Raw genomic sequence first — 21,026 nt, 5'->3', positions numbered from 1 at the left:
TTGCAGCCTGTTTTAGAAGCTCATAGAGCAAAGTCACCCCTGACCATAACATATTAAAACTGGTGATGAAGAGAGCAAATATGTATATACTTGCAGTGTATATACTTCCAATATTAAGGCCCAGGAATCAAGACTTGAAAACAAGGCATCCCTGTGGATTTTCTTCTCTCAGGCTAACTCTTGATTGGTCATGGCTGCCTGGAGTTAAAATTTTGAGGCTACAGCTGAGCTCAGGAAGAATTCCACAGATAGATTGGTGATGTCTGCTCTGGGTAGGGCACTGATGTTGGAGGCTAGCATGATCACACTTCTAATAGAAGATGAAAAGGTAGCACAAAGCACTCTATAGACTTTTCTCCCCTTTGAAAAAACGAGTGATATGTCCTGATAGTATGCCATGGAAATCCAGGAGGGACTCCCCATGGGGGATGTAGGGATGCGGGGTGGCTTGAGAAAGAGGGCTGGGGGGTTGGGAGGAGGAGGGAGGAGGGGGGATCTGTGGATGGTATGTGGTGTGAGTAGAAAATTTCTTAATAAAGAAAAAAAAATTAAAAAGGAAAAAAAAAAAAAGAAAAACAAGTGATTACTGACACCAGTGAAATGATTTCTCATTATATACACCCATGGAAAGACCGGGAAAGGACAGCCCGTGTGTGTGTGTGGGGGGGGCCTCACAGAATCAGCACTGTCTGTGCTGATTTCCTTTGCTTGCTGCTCTCCTGTGCGGATAATCCTATTTAGAGATCATGACTACCCCAAGGCTGGTCAGGAGAGACGCACCGGAGATGAGAGTGAAGGTGACGGAGTAGACGCCCCCTCCGCTACTGCCATCTCTTCGGGGGGAGGGCTCGGGACCCTCGGAGGAGCTGATGTCCACCTGGAAGCGGACAGGCTTCTGGAAGACGGAGGGGCCACCGCTGGCCTTGTACTCGGCCCTGAAGCTGGTCTGTGACAGCACACTGTGACTCAGGCTGGGGATCTAGAAGGGAAGGATATAAGGAGGGGGTGAGTCTGAGGGACAGATCACCATCCTACACCTGGCTCTGGACAAGGAACAAATCCCAGCAGCCCTCCAGCAAAGGACTGTGGGACTGGTAGTAAGCAGGAAGCGTTAGGGTCCACTGAGAAAGGCCTTTCCTTGTACCACCCTCAGATCTTGTGTGGCAACTCATCCACCTTCCCCTGGTACTCAGGAAACTCTTATTGAGAGCCTTATTTCAGCACTTTGGGCCCAATAGTCTGTTCTTGCCTCCCTGTCCAATACTGAACCAGTCCAACTCTTGCTGGAAAACTACAAATCCCATGAGTCTCAGAAGGAAGTCCGGCCAGGGATAGAGTGGCAGTGGGTGTAGCTTTGTGGTCAGTGGGGACGTAGGGCTCTCACCGACAGAAAGGCATGGACAATGTCCGCTTTGATGCTGCTGAGAGGTTTGTCCTTTAGCACGAGGAATATTTGTTCTTCTTTGTCCAAGGAGATGAAGTTCCCGAACCAGGAGCGTTTTGCCAGCCTGGGTGGGAGGGGATAGAAACAGCAGGTCACGAAGACGCTAATAGACGGATCCCCTCAGTTCCCACTCAGTTCCTTCCCTTGTTGAACTCACTCGGGAGAGGATTCTGGTGTCAAACTGGACATCTCCTCAGCGGTGGGGACTGGTCAGGGAGGGGAGAGAAGGTAGTCAGTGCTTATTTATCATCCAGAGCCATGTAGGTGCCAGTCACCTCTCAAATGGCTAACCCTAACCAGGTAAGGCAGAGTGGTTAGGCCATACTCCTCAGGGTGAGGCTCAAGCCCCATGGACCAGAGTACATCATACAGGACCTGTCTCCATCGCCTCTTTCCGGAAACCCACCTCTTCTCTCCAAATGTTATCATCTCAGTTTGTCTTGGGACTTGGAAAGATAGCTCTCTTTCCTACCCGAAGACCCCCATGGAGATTGCCCTTAGGACAAGACATTTAGCCCTCTCCTTCCCACATTAGAACTCCAGCCTTGCATCTGCGGAGACCCCTACCCTGCATCTTGCGCCGGTGGAAGCGAGGGGAGCCCAGGAAACTGTTGCGGATGGAGTTGAGCCGACTTCTCCAGGCGGCTCCCCCGACACCACCGCCTGGACTGGGAGGTGGTGTCGTTCCTGGGGTCCCAGTAGGGCTGGCTCGAGGCGTGTGCAGAGGTGAGTGCAAGGGGGTTCCACCGGAGGAGCGTGGGGAGCCTGGTGGTCCGGGCAAGGGTGTGGAACGGGCACTGGGGGGCGGTGGCTGCTCCCCAGCGCCCCCGCCTCTGGGGCCCCGAGAAGGCAGCGTCTGTGTTTTGGAAGTTGGGGAGCCTCCGCCTCTAGCCTCATCTCCAGCTCCTGGCTCCGGTGAGAAGGAAAAGACCGGACTCTGTGGAGCAGTGGGACCTGGTATGAGTTCCGACTACAACTTCCAGGAGGCTTTGGAAGCACTGCTTGCTTAGACTCACTGGGGAGGTCCACGAGGCATGCTGGGAATTGTAGTCCAGTCAGCCCCACCCACACTCAGGATTTGAGGCACTGGCACTGTATCTGACTGGTCACACTAAGGCTGCCACTCCAGGCTAAGCAGAGACTGACATACTGAACATGCTCAAAGAACTTATGGTAAATGATTAAACCCCTCGGATATACTACCAGTCTAATCATAGGAAGACAGAAATGGGGTCTTTGACACTTCTTGGGTAAGGATGGCTCATGGGACTGTGTTTCTTGTTCAGTCTTTTCTGACTACTCCATATCTGTCTCAATTCTCTGAGGTTCTGACTTACCCTTGGGCTGCTCAGAGGGCTGGAGGACAGACCAGTGGAGGCTCCACTGACGCTGCGGGATCTGTTTACAGAATTTTAAAAATAAATTGCGTTTCAAAAGGTTCAGATGTTCCTTCACTTCCATGTCCTCCCAGGGAATGAGGACCAGGCAGGGAAGTGATTTGTCCCAGGTACATAGAAGACTTGAGGTTGAGCAGGGTCTAGAATGCTCTGCTCCCTCTATATTCTGGGGCTGAAGATCCTTCCTGAGGAGACAACAGGCTCTCACCTCTGACTGTGCTGGGCCATCTCCAAGGCCCGTCTGGTAGGCACCGGGGAGCCACCACTGCCAGCATCTGTGATGCTCAGAACTTCCATGGACTTCCGCTCTGGCCTCCGCTTCCCGTGTCTGCTCAGCATGGGAGAATCCACACGCTTCCGTGGTGGGTCTGAAGGGAGAGAGTATCAGCCTCCTCAGTAGGCAAATTTGCTCAGCTGTACACAGCACATACACAACGGCCTTGTAAACAGATGGGAAACTGAGGCCCAGAGCAGAGAGAGGTTATCATAAATGTCTAGCTGTCTAAACATAGACTCCCAAGGCCTACAGCATCATCCTCCTCAGGAATACTAGGATCCGAATCGCCCAATCTGCTGTCTCACCGACATCATTCCGAGGAGGCAGGTCCTGGTCTTCACAGCTGGGATAACGCTCTTTCCGATCCAAAAGCAAATAATAGATCATCTTCTCCTGGTTTTCCCTAAGACAGGGAAGAGGGAGGCAGGGGGGACTGAGGTCAGAAATCAGTGCCCAGAGCTGGAGAGATGAAGGAAGGTTCTTGCCACTAAAGGCTGATGACCTGAGTTGGATCCCTAGGACCCACATGGTGGTTATCCTCTGATCTTCATGAATGTGCCTTGGCACACACGTCCCCTCCTCCCATATGTAAGTGAATGTAATGAAAAGTAAGGAAATGTGTGTCTGAATGAGACCTCACTCCCTGCCGTATGCTGTGGTTCCTTGCACTCAGGGCACCTAGCAGATCTGTCCCCAGATCCAAGGGTTCAAGTCCAGATCTTAGGCCTCCACCTTTATACTTTGGAGTTCAGACCCCACCCCTCCCACCACGGTTCAAGTCTAAGCCTTAGACCTCCTCTCTCAGACCCAGGTGTTCTGGTCCTATTTCTCTTCTCTGACCCAGAATGCCCCTTTCCTACATCTCAGCATGGTTGACTTCTTAGGGTCCAGTGTACATCACAACCTAATTTTACTCAACAGTGGCTAACACCGGGGCACCTACTAAGTACACACGTAACACAGACATCATCCGACATGCCTGCTCAGCGCATTTCTCTCCAGATCACAATTGCTCCCGCGCACACCAGCTCTAAGCCATGCCTCTAGTCTGTTGGTTCCCTAAGCCTGAATGTGGTGCGCCCCCTGCAGGCAGTCTTGGGAACTGCCACAACCCATTCAACCGGTGAAGTGGGGGTGTCTGTGGAAGGATCTTGGGCGCTCTTACTCCTCACTTCGCAGTTCTCGATGCAGCCGCTCCCGGTCTCTGAAGCATCCCAGAGACGCCATGCTCTCCAGAACGTCAGGGTCCAGCTCTCCATTGGAAGGCAGGCTCCGCATGGCTACCCTGCGGCCTGGGGCTGGCTCCAGGCACGGGTCTGGTTCGTGTTTCCCGCCCCTGGAAAGGTGCAGAAACACTTTGGAGAAACCAGCATCCATAATAGAGGCTTTATCATCCGAGGCTTAGGTCCCAGGCCCAGAATACTCCTCCCAGGACCTGGAGAGTCGGGGTCCCCAGCTTGACTTCCTGACCCAGGCAATCAGGATTTAGCTCTCCTCCTTCAGACAGGAGTCCAGACCCTCGTTCTCTCTCTGACTCCCTCCTCCCCTTGGTCTGACACTCTTTCTTCAGTTCTGTCCTCTTCTGCCAGGACTTAAAAATTTGAGACTAATTCCTCCCATCCCGCCCCACCCAACATGGCATCCCTCCCTCCACCTCTGCTCTGGCCCCAAGGTCCTACCTCCCTCGGGTACCCAACTGTTCAGTTCCCTCTTACTCACAGGTACCAGGGATGTTTCTGAATTTGCTCCAGCTGTGAAGGGGTGGGTTACAGAGAAGCAGAAATTAGGTCATATACACACAGAGAGTGAGCAATTAAATGAAAGCAATTAGAGTTGATTCTGGGAGGTCTCTCCCCAACCAGAGGCAGGATGATATATCATGTCGCCCTCTGGTGGTCGTAAAGCATATCGTGATGTGCAGCTACAGAGGGACCATTTTTAGACCCTGGGTGGCAGTTTTTCTGCATGCACAGTGCCAGCCTTTTCAAGCCCTGCCATCAACATGTGCCATCCCCAAGGCCTGGGACTCTCTGATCCAACCTTGGACTGCTTCCTCTCTAGTCTGTAAGTTTTAGGTTTTGCTGGACCTTGGGGCTCTTGGGATAACCAGTGAACTCCTCCATCCAAGCGTTTAACAGGTAGGCTCCGGAAACTGGTCCCGTCCCATGACTCCCTTGGCATCTCACCCGCCGCTCCTCTTCTGCCAGTCCCTACCCACTTACACTGAGCCTCTTTTCCGGCTCCACCTCGATCATCCCCCTCAGGAGGCTCTGGCAGTCGGGAGGAATGAAGTGCGGCATGTGGAAGACACCGCGTTTCACCTTCTCCAGCAGCTGACGTAGGTTGTCATCATCAAAGGGCAGCGCCCCCTGTGCAAGACATTATCAAGACTCTTAGGTCAGTGGTTCTCAACCTCCGGGTCACAAACCCTGTGGGGGCTTGGACGCTTTTTCACAGGGGTCGCCTAAGACCGTTTGAAAACACAGATGTTTACATTATGATTCCTGACAGTAGTAAAATTACAGTTATGAACTAGCAATGGAATCATCTTACGGCTGGGGTCACCACAACGTGAGGAACTGCATTAAAAGGTCGAAGCATTAGGAAGGTTGAGGACCGCTGTGTTAGGTGGAGCTTCAGATTAGCCAGGCGAGGTTCCGAGTGCTGATGATGCACCCACACACCTCACCCTGGGCACAAGACGGGGAGGACAATCTTCATAGCCTCACCTACAAGGCTGGAGGTGTAGTCCAGCTGGTGGAGTGCTTGCCTAACATTCATGAAGCCCTGGGTTCAATCCCCAACACCAGTGTAGTGGCACATGCCTACAAACCCCAGAACTTGGGAGGTAGTGGCTGGAGGATCAGAAGTTCAAGGTCATCTTCAGTTACATAGTGAGTTCAGGGCCAGCTTGGGTGACATAACACCCTGCCACAAACAGAAACCACATAAAAAACAAACAAACAAAAAACAGAAACAAAACAAAACAAAAATTACCCTCAAAACCAAAATAATCCTCACTTTAAAAAATTATTTTTATTTAGGGGTGTGTGTGTGTGTGTGTGTGTGTGTGTGTGTGTGTGTGCCACATGTATACGGATGCTTTTGGAAGCCAGATCCCTTGGAGCTAGAGTTACAGACCGTTATGAACTACCTGATGTGGATACAGGGAATTGAACTCAGGTCCTCTTAGAAGAGCAGTTAAGTGCTCTTAGCAACTGAGCCAACTCTCCAGCCCATAATCCTCACTTTTGATGGGGAAATCAAGATGCAAGGAACTCAGCAGTTTGGCAAAGGGCTGCCCAGTGTGTACTATGTAAGAGACATATTAGAGGTTTACAAGGGGGAAGTGCGTCTCTAAAAACAAAACCAAACCAAACCCACCACTGCAAGTCTGAGGCCAGCCTGGTCTACTCAGTGAGTTCTAGGCTAGCCAGGGCTACGTAGTAAGACCCTGACTCAAACAAATAAACAAACAAAACAACCAAAGAAAGGAGGAACAGCCAGGCAGTGATGGCGCACGCCTTTGATCCCAGCACTCGGGAGGCAGAGGAAATCGGATCACTGTGAGTTGGAGGCCAGCCTGGTCTACAGAGTGAGTTTCAGGATAGCCAGGGCTACACAGGGAAACCCTGTCTCGAAAAACGAAAACAAAAACAAACAGAACAGAACAAAAAAGACAGGAGGAACATCTGGAGATGGAGTTCAGTGGTAGAGTGTTTGCCTATCAGATACCAGTCCCTAGGTTCGGTCCCCTGTGCTGCGGGAAGTTCCACTGCACCTAACATACTGTATTTGCCAGACACGGCGATGCATGCTTGTAATACCAGCTCCCAGGAGGCTAAGGCAGAAGGACTGAGGCAAGTGTGAGGCCAGCCTGGGCTACACAGTGAGTTTTATTCCAGTGTGGGTTACATAGCAAGACCAAGTCCGAAAGAGGGTAAAGGAGAAAGAGATTGCCTGGTGTGGTGGCTCATGCCTTTAATCTCAGCATAAATAAGTAATACATAAATAGGTATACCAATAAAACAAGTGAGGGCTGGTCGTGGTGCAGTCTTAGCATTCAGGAGGCATAGGCAGCTAGATCTCTGTGGATTCAAGGGCAGCCAGGTCCACATAGTGATTTCTAGGCTAGCCAGGGTTACCAGTGAGACCCTGTCTCTAACTAACTAACTAACTAACTAACTAACTAACTAACTAACTAAGAGAGCTTGATGTGGTAGTACACACTTTTAATCCCAGAACTTGGTAGACTTAGGCAGGCAACCTCTGTTGGTTCGAGGCCAGCCTCGTCTACAAAGAAAGACCCTGTCTGAAACCAACACCACCACCAAACAAACAAATGAAGGAAGCAAGAAAAATAAATAAATAAATAGAATGGCCAGGAATGTGGTTCCATTGCAGTAGTGTGCTTGTCTAGCATGCATGAAGCTATGCACAATCCCCACCACTGAATCAGGGAGACATGGAGTTGACTCCTGTATGCTGTGGAATAATCCTTCTGTACACTGTGTGAATATATGTGGCTATGATTGGTTTAATAAACAAGCTGACTGGCTGATAGCTGAACAGGATAAAGTTGGGTGGGCAAGCCAAACTGGGGATGATGGGATGAGGAAGGGCAGAGTCAGAGAGATGCCCAGGAAGCAAGACATGCCAGAGGACAGGTAAAGCCACGAGCCATGTGGCAATACATAGATTAATAGAAATGGGTTAACTTAAATGTAAGTTAGCTAGTAAAAAGCGTGAGCTATGGGCAGAGCATCTGTAAGTGATAATCTGAGTGATTATTTGGGACTGGGTGGTCGGGACAGGAAAACTCCACCTTTATCTGTAACCCTAGTGCCAGAAGGAGGTAAAAGCACATTCAAGGTCATCTCCAGTTACATAACGGGGTCAAGGCCAGCCTGTGATATATGAGAACCTGTCTCAAATAGGGCCATGGAATGACTCACTGGGTAAAGGCATGTACCACCACGCCTATGCACCAGTTTCATCCCTGGGACCCACATGGTGAAAGAAAGAACTGCCTCCCGCTACTTGTCCTCTGACTTCATGCATGCCCTGGGCAGACGGACGGACGGACGGACGGACGGGGACAGACAGACAGACAGACAGACACACACACACACACACACACACACACACACACACACGAGACAAATGAACACATAAATGTTTAAACATAGCAAGAATAAGAGAATAAAAGGAGAAACAAAGGAAAAACATTACAGGCTGGAACGGGATGATGTGATCGTCAGGGCCGGGGACAGCCGAGTAAGAAGAGAGTCTGGTCTGGCCTAAGGAGTCGGAGGAGGGCTCTTGGGAGAGATGACGCTGTGAATCTCAGGGCTTTTCCGAGTGTTTTAAATGGTTGTCCCTTGTAGCTAAGGTGCATGGACAGAATGCAGGGTGAAGGAAGCCCGGGAGAGGGCACCTCGCTGCTGGTCTTGGAGTCACAAGGCCCACCTTTGGCTCTGGTGCCTGACACGCTGGCGGTGAGCCGCGGCACCTCGCCTCTGTGGACTGGGAAAGGCTAGGGGACAGATTAAAAACACCAGGCACATCCCAGCTGGTTCCCATTAGCCTCGGAAGTTCAGTTGTATGTAATCACAGTGAACAGCGAGCCGGGGAGCACTGGAATAGTGAATTATTGCTTCTGGGCGAAAACCAGGTACGTTCCTTCTCGACGCTGCTCTCTCCTTTTGATCAAGGTCAACCAGTCATTACTCTCGCTTGTTTTTCAGTGTGCTTTCTGTTGCCTGTCTGTTTACAGTCCTGGAGTACCAATTTAAATCTTCACAACTGTTGGTACTGTGATTATCTGCGCAGTGTCCATAAGGAGACTGAGGCTGACCGGAAAGAGAGTGACTTCCTTGTCCAAGATAAGGAAGTAGAGATTTGAAAACTCTGTCTTTTCCCCATTTGATGACAAAAACCTGAGAGAAAGGATCTGGAGATCTAGGCCAGTCAGTAGAGAATGCACCTCGAGTACACAAAGCCCTGGGTTCAACAGCCAGCACCGTATCCACCTGGCAAGGACATTGGATTTCTTTCTTTTTTTTTTTTTTTAAATTTTATTTTTATGTGCACTGGTGTCTGGCCTGCATATATGTCTGTGTGAGGCAGATGGATCCACTGGAACTGGAGTTACAGACAGTTGTGAGCTGCCATGTGGGTGCTGGGAATTGAACCCTGTCCTCTGGAAAAGCAGCCGATGCTCTTGACTGCTGAGCTATCTCTCTAGCCCCCCCCCCCCCCCCCCCCCCCCCCCCGGCACAGGATTTTAAGGGAAGCTATATAGTGAGTTTGAGGTCAGCCTGGGTTACAGGAAACTGTCTCTAAACACCTGAAAAATGCATCAGGGGAGATGGCGTAGCAGTTATGAATACTTGCTGCTCTTGCAGAGGACCTGGTGTCTTATAGTTATCCATAATTCTAGTTCTAGAGGATTTAGACTGCTCTTCCGGCATCCGTAGGCACCCGGTGAGCACAAAGTTCACAGATATACATGCAGGCAAAACATTCATGTACATAAAATAAAAATAAGTAAATCTTAGCCGGGCAATGGTGGCACACACCTTTAATTCCAGCACTTGGGAGGCAGAGGCAGGCAGCTTTCTGAGTTTGAGGCTAGCCTGGTCCACAGAGCAAGCTCTAGGATAGCCAGGGCTACACAGAGAATTCCGAGAGAGAGAGAGAGAGAGAGAGAGAGAGAGAGAGAGAGAGAGAGAGAGAGAGAGAGAGATCTTAAAAACAAACAGGGACGGAGAGATGGATCAGAGGTCTGGCTGCTCTTCCAGAGGTCCTGAGTTCAATTCCCAGTAACTACATGGTGGCTCACAACCATCTGTAATGAGACCTGGTGCCCTCTTCTGGCCTGCAGTCATACACACAGGAAGACTACTATATACATAATAAATAAATAAATCTTTAAAACAAACAAACCAACAGTGTGCTCAGGGTGCTGGAGAGATGGCTAAGAGTACATACTGTTCTTCCAGAGGACCCAAGTTCAGTTCCTAGCAACCATACTAAAAGGCACAGAGCTGAGCTGGAGAGATGGCTCAGTGGTTAAGAGCACTGACTGCTTTTCCAGAGGTCCTAAGTTCAATTCCCAGCAACCACATGGTGGCTCACAACCATCTGTAATGAGATCTAGCACCCTTTTCTGGCCTGCAGGGGCACATGCAGGAAGAATAATGTATACATAATAAATAAATAAATAAATCTTAAAAAAAAAAAAAAAAAAAAAGGCGCAGAGCCACCTTTAACTCCAGCTCCAGGGAACCTGATGTCCTTTTTGTTCCACAGACAACCATGGACACACACAGACACACATAAATAAAAGATAAACCTTAAAAAAAAAAAATACCCAGAAGAAAGCCTGCTTGGAGTCAGTTAATGCATGCTACAGAAGGAGTTCATGAGAGGCCAAGTCTGGTTCTTCAGAGAGGAGTCAAGTAAACAAATGCACAAAGATGAAAGCCACCGATATGGGTCCCGACCTCAAGGAGCCCATGACAGACAAGGAAGGGAGACAAGGCTTGAAATCTTATGTAACAAAATACATACTGACAACCCTGACCATGACCGGGAGGAGGAGCAAGTGCCAGAAGATCCAACCTGGGGAGGGGTCCAGGGAGGACAAAGATGGAGGCTTTGGGAAGCTTCTTCGAGAAATGACCATGGGGCTGAGGATTTAAAGAAGTCTTGATAGCCACTAGGTAAAACACAGGACTATCAGGGATGGAGGAATGTCCTAGGCCTGGCATGCAAAACCCTGGGTTCAATCCCTAACAGTGCACAAACCAAGTACGGTGGTGCACGCCTGAGATCCAAGCACTTGGGAGGTGGAAGCTGGAGAATCAGGAGTTAAAAGCCATCCTTGCCTATATATGAGTTCAAGGCTAACCTGGAAGACAGGAGACACTGCCTGTCTCTATATCAGCGGTGGTTCTCAACCTGTGAGACAGGACCCTCTTTTGGGGGGGAGGGGAGTCGAAGGACACTTTCACAGGAGTAGCCTAAGACAGATTTTACATTACAGTTCTTAACGGTAGCAAAATTACAGTTATGAAGTAGCAGCAAAAATAATTTTATGGTTGGGGGTCATCACAACATGAGGAACTATATTCAAGGGTTGTAGCATTAGGAAGGTTGAGAACCACCGCTCTCTATATAAATCCACACACACATGTGGGAGATCACACCTGTACCTGAGAGATCAAACACATATATTTACATTAATGGGATCATCCCCCGCACATATATTTAAGAGATCACCCACACACTCACATACCCACACCCATCCACCTATACCCACCCACCCACCCCCACGTATTTGGGAGATCACATATATTTTCGAGACCCCTCTCACAAACAGCTTTATATATTCAAGAAATCACACACACTCACATATATATACCCATACAGTCACACACGCTTACAAACATTTGAGAGGTCACACACACACACACACACACACACACACTCCCATTCTTTAGGAGGTGACTCTGGAAACAAGATACATGTGAGATTGTATACTCTATTGGGTGACACTGTTCCAGAAATACCATGGTAGCAGCCAAAGGCACCTTACCACAAGCAGGGCAAACAGGATGACTCCACAGCTCCACATGTCTGCCCGACGCCCATCATACTTTTCTCCCTGGAAGGCAAAAGGTGTCACCCCATCGGCATCTCTGTGGTCACTCTGTCCACTTCCCTTGCCCTCCCTCCCCTTCTCCCCTCACTCACCTTGATCACCTCTGGACATGCATAGTGGGGGGACCTGAAGGAAGAGAAGGAAAACGAGAGAGGGGTATGAGGGTGTGAGCCCTGGCCAGCCTCTCACCCTTCTGGGGACTTGGGGGGGCGGGTAGGAGTTGAGCCTCCCACTCACCCGCAGCTGGTCTCCAGGAGGCTATCCCCCACCTGCAGGGATGCCATGCCAAAGTCTGCGATTCGGATGTTGTTTTTCTCATCCAGCAGCAGGTTCTCTGGCTTCAGGTCTCTGTGACTAAGACAAACCGGTGAAGATCAGCTTTGGCTGCCCCCAGGGAAGCCATCCTCACTCACTCATGACCTTAGAGTAAGAGACTTCTAGTGTTTTGTTGTTGTTTATTTGTTTGTTTTTCTGAGACAAGGTTTCTCTCTTTAACAGTCCTAGCTATCCTGGAACTTGTTCTGTAGACCAGGCTGGCCTCAAACTCACAGAGATCCACTTGCCTCTGCCTCCTGAGTGCTGAGATTAAAGGCTTGTACCACTATCGCCAGGCACTTCTAGTATTTTTTAAAGATGAGGTGTCATGTAGCTCAGGCTAGCCTCGCACTGATTATATAGTTGAGGATGGCTTTGAAATCCTGGTCTTCTTGTCTCTATCTCCCATGTACTGGAATTATAACTATGTGACCTCAAGCCTGACTCTGTGTGTGTGTGTGTGTGTGTGTGTGTGTGTGTGTGTGTGTGTGTGTGTGTGTGTGAGAGACAGGGTCATGCTATAATGTCTAGATATGTAGCTCACCCAAACTTGAATCAATCCTTTTGCCTTACTCTCTCAGGTACTGGGATTACAGGCATATATCACTGTGCCTGACTCTTATGCCTTTTTTGTGTATGGGCGTGGACATATGTATGTGCATGCATGTGAAAGCACGAAGTTGACATCTAGTGTCTTCCTCAATTGCTCTCCACTGTGCATTTTGAGACAGGGTCTCTCACTGTATCTGGAGCTCATCAATATGGCTAGCCTGGCTGCCCAGTCAATGCCAGGGAACTTTCTGCCTCTCAAGCACTGAGCTCTCGTCCCCACTGAGCCATCCGGACAGCCCCTGCCAGTGCTTTGCCTGCATGTATGTACTGGCACCACATGAATGTCTGGCTCCTGGAGATGTCAGAAGAGGGTGTTGGATCCCCTGGAGCTGGAAATGTAGTGCAGGAAATTGGAACCAGGTCTAGAAGAGCAGCCGGCGCTCATAATCACTGATCCATCTCTACAGCCCCAATTTAAAATTACTTATGTATTCATTTTCTTTTTAGTTTTTCGAGACAGGGTTTCTCTGTGTAGTTTTGGAGCCTGTCCTGGATCTCACTCTATAGACCAGGCTGACCTCAAACTCACAGAGATCTGCCTGCCTCTGCCTCCCGCACTTGGGATTAAAGACGTGCGCCACCACTGCCCGGCCTACTTATGTATTTCTTGAGGCAGGATCTCACTATGTTACCCTGGGCTGGCCTGGAACTCATGGAGATCTACCTGTCCCTGCCTCCAGAGGTATGAGCTGGTTATTAGAAATACAAAAATTTGGCCATTGAGATAGCTCAGGAGGTAATGGTCCTTGCTATCAAAGCTGATGACCTGAGTCTAAGCTCTAGAAGCTACATGAAGAAAGAACCCGAATGTTGTCTTCTGACTTCTACATGTGGGTCATGGCACTTGCGCCTCCCCCTAAATAAATAAATGTTTTTGAAAAAAAGAGAAATGTAAAAATACAGCTAGGTGCCAGGTGGTACTGGTGCACGCTTTTAATCCCAGTACTTGGGAGGCAGAGGCAGGCGAATTTCTGAGTTTGAGGCCAGCCTGGGCTACACAGAGAAAGTCTGTGTTGAAAAACAAAACAAAACAGCGAGGTATGGACTGTCATATCTGTAATTCTAGTACTCTGGAGGCCAAGACAGGAGGACTGGTTAATTCCAGGCCAATCTGGGCTATACCATGAGACTCTGTCTTACTTAATACCCCCAATAAATATAAAAATAAAAATGTCCATATCAAGTTTTTTTTTTGTTTTTGTTTTTTTTAATTTTCAAAACAGGGTTTCCCTGTGTATCCCTGGCTGTCTTGGAACTCACTCTGTAGACCAGGCTGGCCTTGAACTCACAGAGATCTACCTGCCTCCCAAGTGCTGGGATTAAAGGCGTGTACCACCATACCCAGATATTATTATTAATTGCTATTATTGCTGTTATTGTTATCATTATTTGGGGGGTATATCAAGTAATTTTTTTTAACTTCTTAATTTTTTTGAGGCAGGGTCTCTCTATGCAGCTCTGGCTGTCCTGGAACTCACAGAGATCCACCTGCCTCTGCCTCCTGAGTGCTGGGACTAAAGACCTACATTACCAAAACAGGCTTCAAGTAATTAAAGAAAAACAAACAAAAAACTCTGCCACTCAAAGCAGGCAACTGGTCCTTCCTCAGGACAGTTATACTCTTGGATCAAACTCCTCAAGATTTTAGGGTCAAATCTGGAGGGAGGTGGGCTGTAGAATTCCGCAGTTTCTAGATGGAGTGGTCAGTAAGTGGGTCGCACATAGTATGTTGAATATTGCCCCCTACAGGCTATAGTCTTCATTGGCAGTCTTGATACCCTGGCTACTCAAAAAGGTGAATTTAATTTAAATAGCATGAGTTTAGGTGCCTTTTAAAAAGATTTGATTTTTTCTGGCCTCGAACTCACAGAGATCCACCTGGCTCTGCCTCCCGAGTGCTGGGATTAAAGGCGTGCGCTACCACCGCCCCAGCAAGATTTGATTTTTAAGTGTGTGTGTGTTACTGCAGGTGTCTGGTGAAGCTAGAGACATCTCATCTTTCTGGAGTTGGAGTAACAAGCAGTTATGAGACTTTAGATATGAGTGATGGGGCTTGAACTTGGATCCTGTTGAAGAGCATTACATGCTCTAACCACTCAGTCATCTCTTTAGCTACACCTTCCACCCTGTTTTTTAAAAACAGGATCTGCTGGGCGGTGGTGGTGCACGCCTGTAATCCCAGCACTCGGGAGGCAGAGGCAGGTGGATCTCTGTGAGTTCGAGGCCAGCCTGGGCTACTAAGTTCCAGGAAAGGCACAAAGCTATACAGAGAAACCTTGTCTCGAAAAACCAAAAACAACCAAACAAACAAAAAACCAGGATCTTTCAGGTTGGGGACTTAGCTCAGTGGGAGAGCGCTTGCCTAGCAAGTACAAGGCCCTGGGTTCGATCCTCAGCTCAAAAAACCAAACTGGATCTTTCTTTTTTCGGGGGGGAGGGCGTTGAGACAGGGTTTCTCTGTAGAACAGTCCTGGCTGTCCTGGAACTCACTTTGTAGACCTGGTTGGCCTCAAACTCAGAAATCCGCCTGCCTCTGCCTCCCAAGTGCTGGGATTGAAGGTGTGTGTCAGCATGCCTGGTAAGAGAGGGTCTTTCTATGTAGCCCTGGCTGGCATTGAACTCTCAGTGATGCTCCTGCCTCTATCTCCTGAATGCTAGAATTACAGGTATGTACTCTTCACCCTAAATGCTGCATACATCATATCTTGTCTAGGCTGAAGTCATTGAGGAGAAGAAATATCTCTTTGCAGGGATAGCCATATGTCCAAAACATAAACTGCAATTCTTACTTCACATCAAACACTTGAAAGGTTTGAAATTAACTTGAAAGGGACCCCAGGATTAAATGCAAGAGTTAAAACTGTACAACTTCTAGAAGAAACCATAGATACAATCTTGGTGACCTTGAGTTGGTTTTAAAAAGGACAGAAGTGGGGTTGGAGATTTAGCTCAGTGGTAGAGCGCTTGTCTAGCAAGTGCAAGGCCCTGGGTTCAGTCCTCAGCTCCATTAAAAAACAAAAAAAAGACAGAAATGCTGGCAGGATGGTTCAGGGGGTAAAGGCACTTGCCTCCAAGCCTGATGACCTCAGTTTGATTCCCCAAGACCCACAAAGGGGAGAGAGCAGGATCTTGAAAGTTGTCCTCTGACCTCCATGTGCACACTGTTGCACACACATGTACACTCTCTCTCTCTCTCTCTCTCTCTCTCACACACACACACACACACACACACACACACACACACACACGCTAGTAAAAAAATGGGTTGGGATTTAGCTCAGTGGTAAAGTGCTTGCCTAGCAAGCACAAGGCCCTAGGTTCAATCCTCAGCTCAAAAAAAAAAAAAAAAAAAAAGGCATGTGGTGGTACACATCTGTAATCTCAGTATGCAGGAGGCTGAGACAGGAGGATTGCAATGAGTTTGTGGGCAGGCTAGTCTACATATAGAGGTGCTATAAGAAACCTGGTTGCCAGGTGGTGGTGGCGCACGCCTTTAATCCCAGCACTCAGGAGGCAGAGGCAGGCGGTGAGTTCGAGGCCAGTCTGGTCTACAGAGTGAGTTCCAGGAAAGGCGCAAAGCTACACAGAGAAACCCTGACTCCAAAAAAAAAAAAGGGGGGGGGTTGGGGATTTAGCTCAGTGGTAGAGCACTTGCCTAGCAAGCACAACGCCTGGGGTTCGATCCTCAGCTTCACAAAAAAAAAAAAAAAAAAGAAACCTGGTTTCTCTCTCTCACACACACAGAAAAAAAAAAAAGAAAGAAAGAAAGAAAAAGGCTGGGGATATATATGGCAAATGGTAGTGCACGCCTATCGTGCACAAGCCTCAAACTATACACACACACACACACACACACACACACACACACACAATTATAAAAAAAAAGGTTCTAAAATTACATAGCAACCACGCACAAGACTGAAAGTGTATTTAAAACCACGAAACCGTACACTTTTTCAAAAGGGAAAATGGTATGGTCTGAGTTGCAATACCAGGAAGTTTAAAAAGGTTAGGGTTGAGGGCTAACCACACTGGTTTCTGCTCAGCCCTCCATGTGGTTGCAGGGGCCTGCCTCCTGGGCCACCCTCAGCTATCTCCCCCTCCAGCTGTCCCCTCACCAGATGGAGTAGCTATGGCAGAAGTCCAGCGCTGACACGATCTGTCGGAAGAACTTCCGGGCCTCCTTGGGCGTCAGCCTCCCTTTTTTTACCAGATAGTCAAACAGCTCACCCCCAGAAACATGCTCCAGAACCAGGTACCTGAAAGACACAGACGGGGCAGAGGGCTGGAAGGGGCATGTGCAGCACCAAGGCCTGTCTCCCTTTACTGAAGACAGTGAAGCCCCAATTCCCACCAGTCTCTGCAAGGAAGACATAGCGACTTCTACCAGTCCCTGGGAAAGAGGCTCAGATTACCAAGCCTCTAGGATAAGTGATTCGAATATCCACATGTCTCTAGGAAACCAAAACTCAATTCCCACTAGTCCTGGGTAGCATAGACTCCCAAGAAAACTTTTGGTTGTTTTTGGAGATAAAGCAACTCTATTGGCACCTGAGGTCAGAAACCACAATTGCCATGGAACTCTGGGAAAAAAAAGACCCTATTCCCATTAGCACATTCCCCCAGGCCAAGCCTCTAATTCTCACAAGCCTGTGACTTGAATAAACCCAAGTTCTTGTTCATTCTTGGGCAGTAACAATTACAGTGTACACCAAAGAGAAACTACAGCTCCCATTAATTCAACGAAGTTTATAAAAACCACCAAACAAAACAAAGCAAAAAACCCCTCCCACTTCCCATAAGCCTCCGGGACATAGAGAGTCCCAATTCCCATCAGCCACCTGGATTCTAGAGACTCCAAATCCCATCAGGCTCTGAAAGGTTAAACCTCCAGTTCCTATCAGCTCCCGGGAAACAAAAACTGAGGCATTGGATGGCTGGATTCCCAAGTGAAGCACAAACACTCATGAACTCTCTCACTCCATGATGGAGTGGGAGTGGTAACCATCAACTCTGGAGACAATGACTTCTCCCTGCCTCCACACCTGGGAAGCCTAAGGACTACAACTCCCATGAGAACCTGGGGCTGGGCACTGCTTCCAGCCTGGGGAAACCTGCCCCACCAACCTAATGGTTGTTGGAGTAGCTTCATCCTACACCCTGGGGATGTAGGTTAAGGGGGTTGGTGGGGGAAATGTGAGGTCTGTTCCCTCTCTTGTTGTCCAGTCCAGCTGTTCTCTGGGCCACCAGAGTCTGGACAAAGAGTCATTCTCTGATGCCCACACAGCTGACCCCCACCCCCATCTTAACTGGACCGTAAAGGAGTTTGTGATACTGACTCAGGACTCCCAGAGGAGGTCCATTGTTGGGGTGGCCAGCCCTGGCATCAGAAGTGATGCCAGGATAGGAGAGATCTCAGATGTCCCAGAGTGGGAATTTGGAAGGATCCTTCAGGCTTTACTAGGCTAATGCTAACCCTAACTGCCTCAGGGAGGAAGAGGCAGTTAGCTGGGCTTGGCATAGGCTGGTAATCTCATTTACTTAGGAGAAAGACAGTAGTAAGAGGCTTCACCTCTATCCCCACTCAGGGCCACTCTGGTCCTACGGGACTGTTAATAGCATCAGGTCGGAGTGTGAATTGCAGGTATTCCTGTAACCAAGGGAAGGGACTGGACCAGGTCACGTGTAGCTCATACTGGCCTCCAACACAGCTAAGTAGCTGAGGACGACCTTGAACTTCTGATACTTCTGCCTCACCTCACTAGACCTGAGATTACACACGTGTGCTGTCACATCCAGTTTATTAGGTGCTGGGGGTCAAACTCAGGGCTTTCTGCATTCTACAGAAGCCCTCTATCAGTTGAGTTTTGCCAGGCTACATTAGGTCCTGTTTCTGGAATACTAACATGCGGAGGGAGAACGGAGGGGCGTCTATAAATACCTACAAATATTTCTTGTTCTCGTAGACATCATGGAGCTTGAGCACGTGCGGGTGTTCAATGAGCTTTAGGATGGCGATCTCCCGCTCCACCTGAGGGGCCGCGGACACAAGAGAAGGGGTCAGCATGACCTCTCTACCTCACCCTCAGCACCAAAGGGTACTCCGGCTACATACACATTCTTATGCACACGCACCTTCATCAGCACTGATTCCGACAACTTCTCCCTGTTCACGATCTTGACGGCAACCTTCTGGCCCGTGATGCAGTGGACCCCAAGTTTAACCAGCCCTGGAGGGCAGATTTAAAATAAACATGGAGTGTTCTCCTGGATCTCCTCCCAGCTCTTTTTGTTTGTTTGTTTGTTTTGTTTTTCGAGGCAGGGTTTCTCTGTGTAGCTTTGCGCCTTTCGGGGAATTCGCTTTGGAGACCAGGCTGGCCCCAAACTCACAGGGATCCACCTGGCTCTGCCTCCTGAGTGCTTCCTCCGAGCTGTCAATCACGCCCCAAGCCCCCTCTTTCTGTCTGACTGTCCACCCTCTGCCCCTCTCCTCCAGCTTTCATGCTGACTCTCTGCCCAACTTCATCTTTCCAGACTTTCTTTCTCCCAATCTGTCTCCTTGCTCTCTCAACCAACCCATCACTCCCTTGAAATCTCTGCCTTTCAGACTTCAGAAACCCCATAATCTCACAAAGAATACACTCTCAAGTTTTCTTCTTTTCCAAGCCTCCCCATCCTCACCTCCTCCCAACCCCCAAACCTTCAATCATCTCTCTCTCTCTCTCTCTCTCTCTCTCTCTCTCTCTCTCTCTCTTAACTTTTAAAAAGTAGCTGCCATGGTCAACAGCATGCAAATTCCAAGCCCCCCCCCACCCCCCCTCAGAAAACCCTACCTATTCCTCGGAGTCCTTACCGACCCAAGCAACCAGAGCTCAGATATGTACCACCTTCTCAGTCCCAAGAGTGTTGGCCCCAGCCCTTCTCCCTCAGACCAGCCGTCCAGGCTCCTGAACCCTCCTCCTTCCATAGTTCATGAATTGAGGTCAACAACACTTTACACTCTTACTACCAAGATGTACAGTCTGACTTCCCCTTCCTATCGCAGGCCTGGAGCTCAGCTTCATAGGGACCTGGGACGCACAGCCTGGAACACTAGAGGTGGGCTCCTAGTTCACCTCCACCCACCACCCAGGAGTGGCCACAGTCAGCATTTAGCAACAATCAAACATAACGCTGCTTTCCAGGGCCACTCCTGGGAGCTGAGCTTCCTAGAGCCCGCCTCTCCATCCTGTTTGCACACTGTGCAGAATGGGGAGAATGCGGTCGACCTCACACCCCAGGGCTCCAGCTTGCTGCCCCGAGCGCAGGTGGCCCCTTTTGAGCTTGAGAAGAGGGACGGGAAGGCAGCCTCTCTCGGGATGGACGCACCTCCACCCTGCCTGCGGCTGTACTGCAGCACCCGCCTGCCTCAGCTTGCAGAATCAGCCGTGGCCCCACACCCGCAACGGGCCTACTCCCCACTGCTCCTGGAGCCCCTCCAACATCTGCCCCAACAGGGTCATTTGAGCCACAGGAGTCCCGACCCCTACTTCTCCCTCGGACCCAGAAGTCCCAGACCCCTGCCCTCTCGAGGCCCCAGAGTCAGTCTCTACATCCGTACACCGCTGGCACTTGGAACTCAGGACCCAAGCCCCTTTTCTAGGAGGGACCCAGGGGTCTGCCCTTTAAATACCCGTGGTCCCGCCTTCTGCCCCCTCCTGCACCCCGCCCCCGCCCCAGGTGTCCGCTTAGATTCCAGGCTCACCTGTCTGTCCTTTGCCCAGCGTCTTCTCCAGCCGATAGGGGCCCACATATTGGGCGTGCTGGGGTGGGTGTGGGTGTGGGAGGTGGTAGGCGGGGGAGCCCCCGCCGCCCTCCTTGGACCCGGACGACATGGTGCCCTTGGTCCCGGCCCGACCGGTCCCCCGGCCGCCCCCCCTGCGGCCCGTGGCCCCGTTCCTCCGGTGGGGGCCGGCGACACCTCCGTCCCGGCCCCCCCGGTTGTTCCCCACTTCTCCGGGGGTCCCCAGGGGGCTGGGCCGGCCCCCCCAGGCGGTGGGCCGCAGAGCTGGGGGAGGGGGGGCTGCCGGGGGGGTCAGGCCCCTGGAGTCAGCATGGCCGGGGGGGCTGCGCGGCCCCCCCTCCCCAGCCCGACCCTGGCCGGCCCCCCCCTTCCTGTGCCTCCCCCTGCAGGGGGGGTCTGAAGTGCGGGGCCGGCGGATGCTGCAGGCCGAGATCCCCCCCGCCCCCCCACGCGCCCTCTCTCCTCCGCCTCCTCCTCCTCTCCGCCTCCCCCCGCCACCTCGTCCTTTCTCTCCGGCACGCTGACATCAC

General features: G+C 50.2%; 1 protein-coding gene across 2 annotated transcripts in view; it reads right to left on the bottom strand.

Moving 5' to 3' along the window:
• Positions 1-21,026, bottom strand: part of Brsk1 (BR serine/threonine kinase 1) — a 27,892-nt gene extending 6,866 nt beyond the window's left edge. Inside the window, exons 1-17 of one of the 2 annotated variants that reach the window (XM_036184243.1) lie at positions 20,458-21,026; positions 18,849-18,943; positions 18,659-18,744; positions 16,832-16,972; positions 12,024-12,140; positions 11,879-11,912; positions 11,721-11,789; positions 5,341-5,487; positions 4,838-4,869; positions 4,284-4,454; positions 3,424-3,521; positions 3,050-3,209; positions 2,782-2,842; positions 2,012-2,381; positions 1,602-1,650; positions 1,385-1,508; positions 781-979 (exon numbers count right to left, since the gene is read on the bottom strand). In XM_036184243.1, the coding sequence (XP_036040136.1) occupies positions 781-979; positions 1,385-1,508; positions 1,602-1,650; positions 2,012-2,381; positions 2,782-2,842; positions 3,050-3,209; positions 3,424-3,521; positions 4,284-4,454; positions 4,838-4,869; positions 5,341-5,487; positions 11,721-11,789; positions 11,879-11,912; positions 12,024-12,140; positions 16,832-16,972; positions 18,659-18,744; positions 18,849-18,943; positions 20,458-20,587 (2,083 nt within the window). In that variant the 5' untranslated portion in view covers positions 20,588-21,026. Of the gene's footprint in view, positions 1-780; positions 980-1,384; positions 1,509-1,601; positions 1,651-2,011; positions 2,382-2,781; positions 2,843-3,049; positions 3,210-3,423; positions 3,522-4,283; positions 4,455-4,837; positions 4,870-5,340; positions 5,488-11,720; positions 11,790-11,878; positions 11,913-12,023; positions 12,141-16,831; positions 16,973-18,654; positions 18,745-18,848; positions 18,944-20,457 lie in introns of those variants that run through there. The other variant, XM_036184246.1, reaches the window with a different exon arrangement.

This window comes from Onychomys torridus, chromosome 1, assembly GCF_903995425.1.
Source record: "Onychomys torridus chromosome 1, mOncTor1.1, whole genome shotgun sequence".
In the NCBI taxonomy this organism is placed as follows: Eukaryota; Metazoa; Chordata; class Mammalia; order Rodentia; family Cricetidae; genus Onychomys; species Onychomys torridus.
Note: the sequence above shows the minus strand (reverse complement) of the source record. Positions and strands in the feature narration are given on the sequence as shown.